Below are 16,071 nucleotides of genomic sequence, written 5' to 3' on the forward strand. Positions count from 1 at the left end.
CAATTCTCCAATATTTATGAATACACTGCCTTTTTGTTTATATAATAAAGACATTAAAAAACAGCCTATAATAATATCTATGAATAATATTTTTTTTTCAAAGAAAATATCTGTGAATAATATATCGACCGACATTGTTAATCTAGTGATATTTCTCTCTACTTTGTAAGAAAATATTATTCGTGCAATTCAATATTTGGCCGGGTTGGTTTCAGAACTGTGCACCTTTGATTTGGGAGGACTAAAATTCAGCATTACATCGAATGCAAGTTGGATCACAAGTTTCTACTTATTCCAATCAAAATTGATTAAGATTTTCTTGGTTTATCATATAGCTAAGTCTAAGGTTTTGATCTCATTAAAAAGAAAAAGTTTAAAGTATTAATGGATAAACGTTAAAACCAGTTTTTATTTGTTCCTATGATCTATTCCAATTCATGCTTAGTTTTCTTTTTTCTGAAGTTTCCATCAATTTCCATATCCTTCATAGTAAATTACACAAATGATTCTTATGTGGGATTAACAAAATGATTCAAACCTCCTATGGTAAAAAGTTTACACCGATCAAGACAGCGAGTATGAAGCATACAATGGAAGCCAAGAACAACTTAGAAATACAGCAGTTCACAAAAGAAGGAAATAGTCATTTACATAGAAAGAGAGGCATATTAAACACCAAAAGACCATCATACACCTTTTAACAACATACTGGAACGCTAAAACAGGGTCTCAAACCCACACGCTGCTCTTAGGAAGCAGTGCTAGAGCATCTCGGTTCGAGTCCGATTGGCGGCATGGCATCTTCTAAAACAGGGTCTCAAACCCACACTCACCACAAGCAATTTGCTTAGTTCAATTGGCAGCTCTACATTCTGAAACAAGAGGAGAGCAAACAGTATTGTGAACTTTATAACCTCAGTAATCAAATGGCCATCCTGAATACCCCATCTGATTATTGTTTTCACGCATAGTCGATGAGCTACTTTCGGCTGTTGGGTTATGGTTAGAGGTATGGGTATGGGTATGGGTATGGCTAGAGCTAGAGCTGGCACCAGATGAGCGAAATGGCCACAAATAAGAGAAAGGATTTCTCCTTCCTTGGTTTTCTCTACCACCCTCCCTTCCATTGGTATTGCTACCAAAACTACTGCTTCTACTTCGACCATTCGAGCTACCACCACTTGCGGCTCCTTGCAGAGGCAGTTCTTGGCGGCAAACAGGGCATGAGTTGTGTTGGACTAGCCATGGTACAATACAATCTGTGTGATATAGATGGTTACAGGGCATTTGCCTTGCTTCAGATCCAAGCTCGAACTTGTCTTTGCAAACAGGGCAGTGTGAATCAGAACGAAGATGCCTATTTGTGATCTTAATAGTAGGCATTGCATCAATTGAAACTCTGGATGCTGGAGGAGGGCCTCGCCGGTCATTAGCTGAAAGCTGCTCAAACAGTTCTTCCAAGCCAGGACCTACAAAATAATCCCCCACATTACCCCGCGTCACACTTATTCCAGGAGAGCCATTGAAAAAAGCTTCGAATGCACCATTCCCAGACAGTCGAAAAGGAATTTGGCCACCAAAGATCAACAGAGGAGTAAATGCCGGGTTACGTTCAGGAGCTATATCTGATCTTCCCCTGATATCGCTACGTCTTCTGTCTGTCGATTGCTGCCAGGCTGAGAAAGCTTCCATGAACCCAAACCTCCTGTCATGATCATCATCATTGTCCAGTCCAAAGAAATCCAGTGGACTGACATGAACCATATCATTGAGTTCTTGAATAAATCCTCCATCGCAGCTTGGGCAAACTGCATCTCGCCCTTGCAGACGAACCGGACGCCTGCAATTGTAACACCAATGGGTGTTTCGGCCACTTGACATTATCTCCTCTCCCTCTGCTCTTTCAAATCTTATTGTACAAGCAACAAGTCTCGTCTCTGAACTCCTCAATCTTCGAAGGTTAGCTGAGCATGGTAACATAGGGAGATCAAAAAAGGATTCAGACACAAGGTCAGCCAATTGTTTCAAAATCATTAAAAATCATACAATCTGGACCCAAACAAATTCAAATTTGATGGTTTCATATAAAGAAATTGAAACTACATTTGATACTATCAAAGAATATCAAAATCTGAATCCATTGTTGGAAAGATAAATTATTCAGATAGATTATTCAATATATATATATGCTTCTATAATTTCTTCAATCCAAATTATTTTCTCAAAGCTTAGAATTACCCAATTCAAATACTAAACAATAGAATTCCAGTATAACCAAACCCATCTATTTCAGGTTGATAATTGCTTGCATCTTAGCAATTAGTGATTCCATATACAGAATACCAAACAAATAAACAAAAATATAACCAAGATCAGAACTTTGACCAGCACAACCATCAGTAAGAGAAAAAAAAAAAAAAAAAACCTAGTCTCATTTGCTGCTAGAAATTACCAAAGCCTCTGATATACAAAATCTGAAAAACCCAAGAAATTCAGAAACTTGGAACTACAAAATTTTTATTAAAAAAAAAATAAAAATTACAAGAAACACTGACCTTAGATTCATTAGAATCAACAAACAAAAGCCTTAACATCCAAAATAGGAAGCCGTAAAAAATATCTAGTTAGTGCAGAAGAACTTTAAGCAACAAAAATAAAATCCCCTAACCTTGAGAACGCAAAGCTTTGCTCAATTTTCTCGGATTGTGTTCTCATCGATTGTGCGAAGATAAAAATGAGTGAGGCGTGTGTTATCTCTCCCTTTCTCTAGTCTCTTCTTCCGATTGGTCTTCCCTCATATCAGAGCCGTTCATTTGATCCTGCGGTTGGAAATAACTTCACTAGAGCATTTTTTGTGTATTGACATTGACCAAAAATAAGCTGTGTAATCTCTATAGTCTATACCTAGCGAAATACCCTTCCAAATAACTCAAAACAATCCAAAATAGAATTACATTTTTAAATGGACAAATACACAAAAATAATATATTTAAAAAAATAAAGATTTATGTCAAAAAATATATATATAAATAAATATAAAACACATGTGTGAGGGCGAGTCAAGAGGTTTTTTTTTCTTGGTCAACAAGAGGTTAAGTTTTTACTTGAGTCAAATCACAAACTTTTCTTCCTTTTATCTCAAGTTTTCAATTGTGTCCATCCAAGTGTAGTTGCCATAGTTGGACTAAGTCATATAAATTTTGTCTATTTTAATGAACTTGCTTGTCACATGTAATAAATACAAGCATAAAAATTGATGGAAAACCATTGGATTTGACAACTTAAACCAAGGATCAATTATTTGATCATTATAGTGCTACAATGAAAAAAAAAAGTACTTATGTATATGCTTGGCTTCGTACGTCTCTCACAATATTTTCTTGTATAAGGGTAAAGAAAAGTGATTTCGCCTTTATTTTATTTATTTATTTGTTTTATTGTAATTTGCTCGCTCACTTGGTTATAATTGTATGAAGTTATTTACATTAACATCCCTTGAGGTTTAAAGATTTTTCACAAAATCTTCTGAGGTTTAGGAAATTAGACTAGCACTCCATGATGTTTTAAATTATTTTCACAAACCCATTTTTGTCTATTTTTCATTTAAAGATTGATGGTTTTAGATAAAAGAATTTCTCCAAATAACAAAGTCTTTGAAATTAGATTGCACATATATTTATTGATGCTGATTTTGTCATTTGCACACGTTTTTAAAATTAAATTATCAAATTTTGGATGAACAAACGAAAAGATTTTTATGAAAATAATTTAAACACTCAAAGAGTGTTCATGTATTTTACGAAATCTCAGGGGATTTTGTGAAAAATCTGAAAATAACTCTATATATTTGTATGCTCTCTCCCTTTACACAACACGTCGACGTTTACATTGTCGTCCTCGCGGGACCACCACAGAATTGCGAGCCACCCCCATAACTACCAGTCAGACAGTCACCGAATCACTCTCAGTTCACAAATAACAACCTTTTCCAAGCGTTTTGGGGGCCACAAAACTCAAAACCAATCAAAACCCATTACTCAAAATCCAACAATGGACTCCATAGGCGTGCTCATGCCAGTTCCAATGTCCCCATATTTAGAGCAAGAGCTCGAGAAGCGCTTCAACCTCTTGAAGCTCTGGACCGTCCCTCAAAAAACCCAGTTCCTCAAGGACCATTCCGGCTCCATCCGAGCCGTCGTCGGTAATGCAGGGAACGGAGCGGACGCCGAGCTCATCGAGACTTTGCCAAAGCTGGAGATCGTGGCCAGTTTCAGCGTTGGGACCGATAAGGTCGATTTGAACAAGTGCAGGGAAAAGGGCATTCGGGTCACCAACACGCCCGATGTTTTGACCGATGACGTGGCGGACCTTGCTATTGGGTTGGCGTTGGCTGTGTTGAGAAGGCTCTGTGAGAGCGATCGGTATGTGAGGAGTGGGCAGTGGAAGAAGGGTGACTACAAGTTGACCACCAAGGTTTGCTTTTTCTTAGTATTTTAGACATAATTTATATTGCTTATTATTGGGTTGGTTTTGTTTTGCTTTGCTTTGCTTGTGCATTGGCAACCAATTTCTAATGTTGTTTACTGGAATTGGAGATTATGGTAAAGAAAGTTTACCAATTGTTGAACCAAAAGGGAAAGAATAATAAACCTGATACTGATATATTTTTTTTTTTTGGTCATAAACCTGATACTGATATTGAAAAGTTGAATGGGTGATTCTTGATAAGGCTATGCTGTTAAGAACAAAGTAGTGGATTTTGATGTTCTATGCTCAATTTAGTGTTCGAGGGCAAGAACGTGTGATTCTTGCCCAAATTAGCAGTCAGGCAAACACTACTGAATGTTGTTTCCAATTGCTGTTGCCGTAACGTGTCTTATTTTCCTGAACTCTTATTGAAAACAACTTTGTTGTGGTGATGTATTTCGGATGACAAGCAAAGAAAGGAGGTGAGATGGTAGTAATTGTTTGTTCTTCTATGATGCAGTGATTGATGTCTTTCTTGTAGTGCGTGTTCAGTGCACTCTACATTGTTTGTGTATATGATATTATAAAAGAGAATGCAAAACTTTTTTTCAACAGTGACCAAATTTCTTGAACAAGGAAGCCTTGGTGTTTGTTTCTCTGTTTTCTGTACAGATGTGAATTGATTTTGGCTGAGTTGGTCATTTTCTATTTAATGTGTTCCGCTGTGTGGTGTTTGTTTAATTGCCATTATCGTAGACTGGGTATTGCTCAATATTGTGTAATTGCTTTTGGTGCTCTGTCTTGCATGCATAAAATGCTGCACGATATAGTAATCAAGCAAATGACAGCATAAAGGTATGAATTCCTTTCTTAAAACCATGACAGGATGCTAACGGTGTGTTTTCTTAGGGTAGTTTGAATCTAATGGTTATGTCACATATTAGCATATGATATAGTGAAAATTTTGGGTTCTATACCTCCTTTGAATCTTTGATGATGCAATTACTTGACATTTGAACTTTTAAAAGTTGGAGATAAATGTGCCTTTAATGTGATACGTCAAGTTCATCAGTTGCTAAAACAAATAGCATTTTTTTTTTCCTTTTTTTATCTCTTCCTGACTTTTCATCCATATAGTATCTTTGTTTCCGCTTTCTAATAGCTCTCCTGTCGTTTACAGTTCACCGGAAAAACAGTTGGCATCGTCGGTCTGGGACGAATTGGCAAAGCAGTTGCCAAGAGAGCTGAGGCTTTTAGCTGCCCAATCTCTTACCACTCCAGAACAGAAAAACCAGAGTTGAAGTACAAATACTATCCATGTGTTGTGGAGTTGGCCTCGAACTGTGATATTCTGGTTGTTGTATGCGCATTAACTGAAGAGACCCGTCACATTATTAATCGTGAAGTCATTGATGCTTTGGGCCCAAAGGGTGTTCTCATTAACATTGGGAGGGGTCCTCATGTTGATGAACCTGAGCTGGTTTCTGCTCTGCTAGAAGGCCGGTTAGGTGGTGGTGGACTTGATGTTTATGAAAATGAACCAGAAGTACCTGAGCAGTTGTTTGAGCTTGAGAATGTGGTACTCTTGCCTCATGTAGGAAGTGACACTGTACAAACTGACACTGCCATGGCTGACCTTGTGATTGGGAATCTTGAGGCTCACTTTTCAAACAAACCATTGTTGACACCAGTCGTTTAACAGAGTATTTGAAGGTAAAGTTGATTGAAGGCTTCATTATCTTGTTCTGGTACCAAAACTTCTTCAATCCATGACCATTGTTTCAAGAGTTGGCAAAGAATCTTGGTAATTAAAGTGCATATTCGCTTCTGATTGACTAGAGATTGATTGCATCCATTTTATTCAATTATTGCAATGTCCGCAATGGAAGTAGTTGGGATGGCTCCTTAACAAGTTTTGTACCCACTTGCAGGTTCTTGTGTGTTTTGAAGAATGAAGGATTTCATCCTTCACTTGCAAGTGCTTGGAACCTCCAACGAGTACAACAATCTGAAGTATCCATTAAGTGGTGGATACCCTCAATCGGCAAGATCTCCTTTACCCTATAAAGAGTCTGTAATTTCAAAATGCCCTAGAAAGAGAGAAATAAGAGAATTAAAGTGATGAAATTAGGAAATGAAATTACCCTTAAATTTGGTGGAACAATATTTGACAAACAAAAAAAAAGGTTGGAAGTGTTCATTGATAGAAGTATATTCTCCCCTTATAAGTTCACAAAAAGTAAATTTTTTTTTTTTCTGAAAGAGTTGCAACAAGAGATACAAAATCCCAATCTAGAAACCCAACTCAAACTAACCCAGAGCAATAAAGAACCAACGCAAACACAAAACGTACAAGGCCCGCACAAAATGCATCTCAAATCAAACATAATTACACCTTCTACTTGCCTAAAAAATGCCTACACTCCAGTTCTTGTTCTCTTGTCTTTTGCTGAAGTTTCCATTTCCAATTTTCCACCGACTCCCTCTACTATGCCAGCCCATTTTTGCAATAAACTAGTCTCTCGATTCAGACTCATGCTTGTGTCACTTCTTTTTCAGAGAATCTTGTTTTTTTGGTCAAATTATGGAGAATCTTGTTAAACATAGAGTTTTATTTACTTTTTGCTTTCTAATTATTTGTATCTTAATATAAGCTACTGTTTTACGTTTTTCTTCCTTTAAAATGAAATTGTGTTTTGAATTTTTTCTTTGTAACGACTTTCTGCCTTTTAAATGTTTCGAGTTTTTTTTTAATGTTTAACCATTCTGTGACTTTTGATATATATATATATATATCACATTAATGATTAACAAAATAAACTTTTAATTATTTAGTAAAACAAAATTGCATTATTCTATTAATATAATTTATCTTATTTTTTTAAAATAAAACATGGCCGGTCACTACAACACGCTTGGTTTTGGTTGTAAGCTAATCTCAATCTGCCTTCATCCAACGAGACGTTCACATTTAACTCCATTTCTTCCCTTCCACTGGTCCTCCTCTCTGAACACCACACAACAACAAACAACCGTCCACCACTACCAGTCCACAAATCCCAACCTTTCCCACCGTTTTGGGTGCCACCAATCGAAACCCAGTACCGAAAATCCAACAATGGAGTCCATAGGCGTTCTCATGCCAGCCCCAATGTCCTCATACTTAGAGCAAGAGCTCGAGAAGCGCTTCAACCTCTTGAAGCTCTGGACCGTCCCTCAAAAACCCCAGTTCCTCAAGGACCATTCCAGCTCCATCCGAGCCGTCGTCGGTAATGCAGGGAACGGAGCGGACGCCGAGCTCATCGAGAAATTGCCGAAGCTGGAGATCGTGGCCAGTTTCAGCGTCGGGGTCGATAAGGTCGATTTGAACAAGTGCAGGGAAAAGGGTATTCGGGTCACCAACACGCCCGATGTTTTGACCGATGACGTGGCGGACCTTGCTATTGGGTTGACGTTGGCTGTGCTGAGAAGGCTCTGTGAGTGTGATCGGTATGTGAGGAGCGGGCAGTGGAAGAAGGGTGACTACAAGTTGACCACCAAGGTTGTGTCTTTTCTCTGTTTTTGGACTTAATTTGCATTGGTTATGCTTTTTTTTTTTTTTTCATCTACTTACCGTTGAGTTGGTTTGTTTTTCTTTTTTTCTTTTGGTCTCAAGTAATATTGATTATGGTTTTTGTGATTTGTGTCTAGGTTTAAAGTGAAATTTTGAAATTGTGTTTTGTTATTTGTTGCTTTTGGTGGAATACCCAGTTTGAGTTTATGGTAAAAATTTACCCCAAAAAAAGAAAACCCAATTGTTTGAAAGAAATAAGAAACGTGATACTGGTATCGACCAGTTGAATTGATGATAAAGCTTTGTTGTTAAGCACAAGATGTGAAGTCCTGGATTTGATGTTCTTTACTGAGTTTAGAATTTAAAGGCATGAAATAGTAGTGCTTCTGCAGATTAGCAGTCAGTTTAAGTACAGGCTGAAAGATGTCTTAAAGTGCTGTTGTCTGTACTGAAAGCAACTCTGTACTGATGTATTTAGGATGACATCAACCCATACCCATTAAAGGGAAAGAGGGTGAGATGGTATTCAGTATTGATTGTTTGTTTCTGATTCTTTTTTGAATAGGTTCTTCAGTAGATGTAATGAGGAAAGCTTGCGGCCGTTGTTGATTGTTTGTTTCTCATTATTGTGTGTACATGCGTATCTGTGAACCCTTTGTGGTTATGGAGTGTTCATCGCATTCTATTTCTTAGGTTGAAAAATGCTTGCTTACTAGCTGCTTTGCTCTTCGGGCTTGGTGTATCTATTGAAACTTTTCGTATTGTTTCCAATTTTACAGTAATGCATTTGAAAATTTAGTAACAAAATTCACGTCCATTCTGTATAATACTTTCAAACTAACATGGTTATTTTTTATCTGTTTTGTGTGCAAATGTCAATGCCTGTTGAATTACGCATTTTTCGATTTATTGTTTTCCTGTGTGTGGTTCTTTTTTCATTTCATTGTTAATATCGTGGACTTTGCTATTTCTCAATATTCTGTGTAATTGCTTTTGCTCCTCTGTCTTCCATGTATAAACTGCTTCCCTGTAGGTTTCAAAGAGTTTTGCCACTTTTATATAAGCTGCTTATGTGCTACGCACATGATAGCATAAGATATGAAGTCCTTTCATGAAATCAAGATTCTCAAGATGTGTTGTTATTATGGTAGTTCGAATGTAATAATTTTGTGACATGTTGATATTTTTGGGTTCTTTACCGCTTTTAATTATGTCTACCACTTTAAAGTTGGAGACAGATGTAGCTCTAATTTGAAATGTCGAGTTTATCAATTGATAGAACAAATAGTTTTTATTTATATTTATTTATAGGAATGTAGAACAAATAGCTTTTTTCCCCTTTCTCTTTCCCTTTCTTGGGTCCTGAAATAGAGTTAGTAGTGAATTAGTAACTACGAGCCAGGGAAAAATCTGCCTAAAACATTTCTTTCTTGATTTTAACTTCCATTCATATAGTATCTTTGTTTTAATAGTTGTCCTTTCTTTACAGTTCACTGGAAAAACAGTTGGCATCATCGGTCTGGGAAGAATAGGCAAAGCAGTTGCAAAGAGAGCTGAGGCTTTTAGCTGCCCAATTGCTTACTACTCCAGAACTGCAAAACCAGAGTTGAAGTACAAATACTACCCAACTGTTGTGGAGTTGGCCTCCAACTGTGATGTTCTAGTTGTTGCATGCCCATTAACTGAAGAGACCCGCCACATTGTCAACAGGGAAGTCATTGATGCTTTGGGTCCAAAGGGTGTTCTCATCAACATTGGGAGAGGCCCTCATGTTGATGAAGTTGAGTTGGTATCCGCTCTGGTAGAAGGCCGGTTAGGTGGGGCAGGGCTCGATGTTTATGAGAAGGAACCAGAAGTCCCCGAGCAGCTGTTTGGACTTGAGAATGTGGTGCTCTTGCCTCATGTGGGAAGCGGCACCGTAGAAACTCGCAATGTCATGGCTGACCTTGTGGTTGAGAATCTTGAGGCTCACTTCTTGAAGAAACCATTGTTGACACCAGTGGTTTAGTACTTGTAGTATCTGAACATGTTGTCCATTTACCACAAATGTCTTCTTCAATAATTTGTTTCTATCAAACAAAAAGAGATGGCTGTTTCTAGGATTGGAAATGAGTCTTGGTGAAACAACTGATTGAAATTTCTCGTTAATTCATTGAAGCATGAATCAGTACATTTTAACCTTAATTGGAAACCTTCTAATCGCGAATTAATAAATGCAACCTTAAAGCAGATTTTTCTCTTTAATGGCTTAACAAATCAAATATGGATTGAGATGCTAATTAGAACAACTTTTTTTCTTGAAAATTATCATTTGCACCGTGCGATGAACTAGCCACAAAAACAGGAATTGCGCCAGTAAAATCCCTGTTGACTGAAGTGAATAAATATGCACCTTTAGCTAGGCAGCTACTTTTGTGCGGACAAAATTGTCAAGTATACATATATAATGCTTCACAGAAAAGCTAGATGCCTTAACAAGGGAGTGTATATACCAATTCCACATGCCTAACTTCCTACAGACCATAAATTTTTTTTTTTAAAAAAAACGTCTTCCTCAGTATTCTAGTTATAAATCACGCAGTAATCAGTATCATATCCTATCTCGAACTCTCGGTATACCAACCAGTATATGTATCTATAATTCATCTTTAGGGACATTATCTTTTTCTTTAGCAACATTATCTTTCGCTTTCAAATGTTTGTTGATAGTTGTGGCCAGGTCCTTCAAGCTGGATTTTGTGGAAAGTTTGATCTGCACAGTGGAAAACATTTCTTGCATAAGATGGCTCTACTGATTGGAATATAACAGAAAAATCGGGATGTGTAATGACTAATTACCGGATTGGCTTTATCATTGGCTGTGTAAAATAAGAGTGTTGGATAGTCGTTTACCTGCAATAACAAACAATAATAACTGAGATAGATTTCAAAATCATCACTCTAGCGTCTCATCAACCGAAAACTTCATGGTCAGAGACTCAGAGTTGGTTCTCATTGATGATATTTCTGCCATATTAAATTGGTTGGAAATTGACACCCTCTGCCATATTGAAACAAAGAAGACAACCGGAACTCTAAATGCTCTAGCAGGACATAAGTAAATGCTATAAGAAGTGCTTGAAACAAAGGCATATTCATAACTAGCCCTCTCCCTATGCTCTAAGATGCTATGAACACAGGATGAGAGAGTTAATGTCTGTATCTCCTTAATGCTTACCAATGTCCAAGGTCATGGATTACATGAAAAGCTAGGGTTTTATCCAATATTGAAAACCAATACATGATCCCAAAAATAACACTTACTTGCAGTTTTGGATGTTCATTTGCAGAAGCATCTATTCTTGCGAAGACTAGATTATCCAAACCTTTAAAGTGCTTAGCCAACTTCTCAACGTGTTTGCTAGTGGTCTCGCAGTTGATGCACCATGGTGTGAACACCTGTTTCACAATGATGATAAATATTCTATGGGCATAGTCAAAATAGTCTCTCTATAGAAAATTCTGAAACCTCAACACCAATTAAGATTTAAAAAATTCTAGAAGTTGGGTGGGGTATATAGTTAAGTATATTCAAAAAATTCGCTCAACGTCACCACTATCATATGGAGATCAAGGTTATTCTTGAATTCCATAATTCTTTGTTTTAAAGAAGTGGTTTCTTCTATGTATCTTGACCAATGGAACTCGAGATTACTATTACAAAAATATGATGAATTCTACAATTCTTTGTATTTTCAGTGGTTTTTTGTCTGCTTTATGCAATGGCTTCTTTTTCGGGAAAAATAGGTGCAGTACCTGTATCAATGTACAATGTACATGCTCATATAGTAAAGAATATCAAAGAATACAATCATAACATAGCCCAGCCAAACTAACAGCACTGATATTCCATATTTCATATTTTGTTTGATGAGCAAGACAAATCCTAACATAACAGTGCATAATTATATATAACAGAAACATTATTACATACTTTTCTTTTTCAAACATGAGGAACTTCCGCTTAGATGTGATCAAGTGAACAGAAGTAGAAGGGAGAAACACACATACCTCTAGTAGAACATTCTTGTGACTATTCAAAACCTTGTCATCAAATGTCTTTCCTACAATGCCCTGGACAGTTTCATTTGTCTGCAATTTTCGCAATTGTAACGAAGTGAGATCAAAATATGTGATATAGCATATATTTAAAAAATTCATAAAAATGTGACGCATCTCCCAGATTTATTGGCTGATTTAGACAATACTTTATGTTATAGAACTATAAGTTTACAAGAAGTGCCTTCATATTTGTTCTTAATGGCTATGTTAAACACCACACTACAGTTTTGGTTGGTTCACAGTTCACCAGCTCAGTGAATAACATCAACTTTTTGGCTGAAGGATAATGTAACACACACAGAACCAATCATGCAACTATTGTCCAAATGTATCCTAATAGAAAAGAAACTAAGATAGGATTCCAAGATTAAGTTATCATCACTGATCCAAAAAAACCTTTGAGGAGGAAGCGAGGGGACTCACGTTATCAGGTATTGGTTGCGATTTGAAGTGCGAAGATAGAGTACCACGCAGAAGCCCTGAGCAGAACTCCTACAAAAGCCAATTCAGAATTTTAGTGGCCTAGGTAGATATTCTTCACAAGGAAAATTCACAACATGAGAAATTGTTACTTTGATATTGCTTGGTGTTGGATCTGACTCTAATAAATATTTAGAGTTGACGCTGATATCAAAAGCAGTCACCTGTTCAGAGCACATACAAAACCTGATTAGTTATAGCCTTATTAAAAGCTTATTTGACAAAGAACAAGAACTCATAGTCAACATCTAGTTCAGATGTGGGAAACTGACCACAGTACTATCTGATTCTTCAAGCCCAAATAATGTTAAGTACGGCTTAGCAAGGTTTTCATCTGTGTTGTCTATATATATAAACAGTATCTGGATCAAGAGAATGACAAAGGAAAAATCATTAGTAGGTTTAACCAGTTCACCAAATAGCTTCAACATTTAGTACATTTGAGTACCTTTGACTTGAACTGTCTAGCAACATCTTGAAGGGGCTCAAGAAGTTTCTTAAAGTCATCTGCCTCTGCAAAGACAAGAACCTAGGCAATAATAGAGAGTCATTAAACAAAATAACCTTGCAAGTATGCTTTCGCATTTCCAAATTGTGATTGATACTGAGCTTCAAGAAAAGTGTAACCCTTAAAAGTTAATGTACGTCCACAAATATTATTTTGACATATGATTTACATTGAATGACAGAAACCTGCAAATTGTCATTTTGAGTATCTTGAATTCCAGAATCCAGAAGGGAGATGAACAGTTTCCACAAGTTTGGAAGATCATAATGTAGCTTTTGATTACAGTTTCTCAAATAATCTAATTCAGAAGGCCAAACTTGGCTCTTAATTGCGTACCGAGTGTACTAGTTCAATTTACAATTTTGAGTATTGTACACATGATTGTTGTTTCTTATTTATTTATTTTCAATGACCCTTTTTGTTTAATATTGTCCAGACTTCAAATTTTCATCTGCAACAAGGTACATGGTAAAACAATATAAAAATTCAACAAAAAGATGTAGACATATATATAATAACAAGACAATTTATGATTGAAGCTTAAAAAAGATATGATGTATTGGAAGAAACAGCAACCTGAAGTTTAATAGGGCTGGAGTAAACTCTGGCGGAATTTGTTTCAGTCAGTTTGTTAACCAATGGAAGCTTGTTATAGTCTAGAAACTGCAAAATTTTGTCCGTTTCAAAGGTCCCTTCTGCAAAACCAAACAAATTCATGAATATGTTAGAATAAGTCCGTAACTAAAAAATATGTCTACTTATTGTTCACAGAATATAAACTTCATTTAATAACAAAAATGAGCAAAAATCACATATTGACCAAGTTGAACAAGCAAGCAGGAAAACAATAAATTTCATCACCTTGGAAAAAAAAGGAGATATAAATTACACAAAGCACAAATACAACAAGAATAAAATTGAACTACAAATAACAAGCTTTTCTGAGAGAAAAATTGTGTCAGTAATAGATAAGTTTTACTCATTCACCAACTCACCATATGAAGTATATCTTTCTGGCTCACTTTTCGCAATTCCAAGGAAAAGATTAGTTGGTTTTACATTTGGAAAGAGAACTTTAGCAACCTCAATGTTGCTTACTCCTACAAACTGGATTGCATTGTCCGCTGCTGCTGCTTTTACAAATTCTTCGTAGTCAGGCCCCTGAATAATTTCAGAACAAACATATAAGCCCAAGAATATAAATACTGTCCAAACAAATATACAATCAAGGCAGAGGCCTCATTCTAACCCCAGATTCAAAATCAGGTTGACAGTATTTCTTGTGTAGCATTCTAAGATAATCTAGAAAAACAATAAACGTGCACCAACCTCAAATTTTTCAAACAGACCAACAACAAATATATGGTGCTTTTTGAGAAACTCTTCTGCCTCTGTCACTGAGCTTATCCTAATAACAGGTTCACCAGTTTTCTTCCTTGCCCAAATCACTATTTCTTCCCTGAATCAAAATTTGCCCAACAAGAACATTAATGGAAATGCACAACTCAGTTGATGTATATATTCAAACACATACGTACATTATATTCATGCTGCACAGAAATGATTAAAAATTGTTCAAGTCAAACACACTATGAGGCCAATAACAAGCACATAAAGCACAGAAATTTTCTGCTGAGTTATATTTTATCATCTCACTGACGACCAAACAACAAAGATTCACATAAAATATTTCAATTAAACAGTTTGACCAATTTGTGAGCTACTTACGCAGAAAAGCCACCGGTGTACACTTGAGAGGTGCCATTGACAAACAGAAGCAGAGTAGGGAACCCTTTGATCTCAAGAGACGACGCCGTTTTCGGATGCCGCTCGGCATCAAGCTTAGCCAAGAAAAGGGGGCTTCCCAATTCTTTCAATGAAGTTGCAGCCTCAGCAAACTGAGGCATAAGCTCAGCGCTCCTAGAGCACCAAGGGGCATACCCAAGAACCAGAACAAACTCATGCCCTTCAATGACCCTCTTTGTGTTGTCATGGTTAAGCTCAAGAACAATCCTCTGGGCTTTGGTTAACACCTCTGCCTCTGAGGACCTCACACTGGCACTGGAACCTTCTTGCTCTTCTTCTTGTTCCACTTGTTCATCCAATGCCAATAGCTCCTCCAATTCACCATCTTCATTTTCATCTGTGGTGGGTTCAGAGGCTTTGATGGAAGTTAGGAAATTGACTAATAGGAGAAGGGTGAGGGTTAAAAGGATCAATCTTGAAGTGGGTTTTGGTCTAAACATGGTGTTGAGCAATGGGTTTATCAGAAGTTTGCAGAGGGAAGTGCGGTTCTTGTGGATCTTGAATGAGACCTATGGTGTAAAAGACAGGGTCTTTGTGAGAAGCTTTTATATCAGAGAGAACTGAGAAGGGGATCTGTGTAACATGAAGATGAAAATGAAGGTCTTTAATATCTAGTGTCAGTCAAATATAATAGAAAGGTAATGTCCAATTCCCTTGATTGATGCTACTGCCTTTCACTGCCTTGATTGATGCAATTGTTGCCTTTGTATTTTTCTTTTTTCTTTTTGTAATATTATTAGAATAAATAAATGAAATTGTCAATTTTTAGTTATTTTAGAAAATGTCAAATATTCCCTTTTCATTGAAATGTTATTTTGAATATAACCTGCATGAACTATTTCTTATTGCTTGTGCATCCTTATGGTGGTAGCCACTACGCACCATGTTTTCAGGTACAAAATAAGGTTGACCATGGCAAAGTCATTATGAAACTGTTGCCATAATGAGTTTCCCTTCCATCGATTCACTTCTTTCTTGTAGAGAAAATTGAGTGCGATCACAAAATTAATAATAAATGCTAGAAACTTCACGTCTTTTTTCAAAAGAAAATATTTTTGCTCACTATTTTAACTCAAAGTGAGAATACATACTAGATTACCGTGATCATTAACGTAGAAATTACAATATTCCGTTTATGTTGGAAGCTGTTATTTGC

The 16,071-nt window shown here is 36.6% G+C and overlaps 4 protein-coding genes across 5 annotated transcripts; 2 read left to right on the forward strand and 2 right to left on the reverse strand.

The window, feature by feature from the left end:
• Window positions 1-516: 516 nt before the first annotated feature.
• On the reverse strand, window positions 517-2,794 carry LOC117623223 (probable E3 ubiquitin-protein ligase RHC1A). The gene is made up of 2 exons (XM_034354122.1): window positions 2,669-2,794; window positions 517-1,964 (listed from the first exon to the last, which is right to left on the reverse strand). The coding sequence occupies exon 2, from the start codon at window positions 1,879-1,881 to the stop codon at window positions 916-918; it is 966 nt and encodes a 321-aa protein (XP_034210013.1). The 5' UTR covers window positions 1,882-1,964; window positions 2,669-2,794; the 3' UTR covers window positions 517-915.
• A 1,167-nt stretch (window positions 2,795-3,961) lies between these two features.
• On the forward strand, window positions 3,962-6,667 carry LOC117623494 (glyoxylate/hydroxypyruvate reductase A HPR2-like). Of its 2 annotated transcripts, none has more exons than XR_004585138.1 (3): window positions 3,962-4,473; window positions 5,648-6,271; window positions 6,399-6,667. XR_004585138.1 is itself a non-coding variant. In XM_034354497.1 (3 exons), exons 1-2 carry the CDS (start codon window positions 4,051-4,053, stop codon window positions 6,164-6,166), a joined length of 942 nt encoding a protein of 313 aa, XP_034210388.1. In that variant the 5' UTR covers window positions 3,962-4,050; the 3' UTR covers window positions 6,167-6,180; window positions 6,399-6,667. The 2 variants fall into 2 exon arrangements, 1 of the variants encoding a protein (XP_034210388.1); XM_034354497.1 differs by having other exon boundaries at window positions 5,648-6,180.
• Window positions 6,668-7,314: 647 nt separating this feature from the next.
• On the forward strand, window positions 7,315-10,204 carry LOC117623493 (glyoxylate/hydroxypyruvate reductase A HPR2-like). The gene is made up of 2 exons (XM_034354496.1): window positions 7,315-8,008; window positions 9,510-10,204. The coding sequence occupies exons 1-2, from the start codon at window positions 7,361-7,363 to the stop codon at window positions 10,026-10,028; spliced, it is 1,167 nt and encodes a 388-aa protein (XP_034210387.1). The 5' UTR covers window positions 7,315-7,360; the 3' UTR covers window positions 10,029-10,204.
• A 145-nt stretch (window positions 10,205-10,349) lies between these two features.
• Window positions 10,350-15,633, reverse strand: LOC117623492 (protein disulfide isomerase-like 1-6). The gene is made up of 12 exons (XM_034354494.1): window positions 14,838-15,633; window positions 14,439-14,568; window positions 14,105-14,270; window positions 13,686-13,804; window positions 13,050-13,130; window positions 12,874-12,963; window positions 12,694-12,765; window positions 12,545-12,613; window positions 12,071-12,151; window positions 11,324-11,458; window positions 10,859-10,912; window positions 10,350-10,772 (listed from the first exon to the last, which is right to left on the reverse strand). The coding sequence occupies exons 1-12, from the start codon at window positions 15,353-15,355 to the stop codon at window positions 10,656-10,658; spliced, it is 1,632 nt and encodes a 543-aa protein (XP_034210385.1). The 5' UTR covers window positions 15,356-15,633; the 3' UTR covers window positions 10,350-10,655.
• Window positions 15,634-16,071: the final 438 nt, after the last annotated feature.

Source organism: Prunus dulcis, chromosome 3 (genome assembly GCF_902201215.1).
Source record: "Prunus dulcis chromosome 3, ALMONDv2, whole genome shotgun sequence".
Classification (NCBI taxonomy): Eukaryota; Viridiplantae; Streptophyta; class Magnoliopsida; order Rosales; family Rosaceae; genus Prunus; species Prunus dulcis.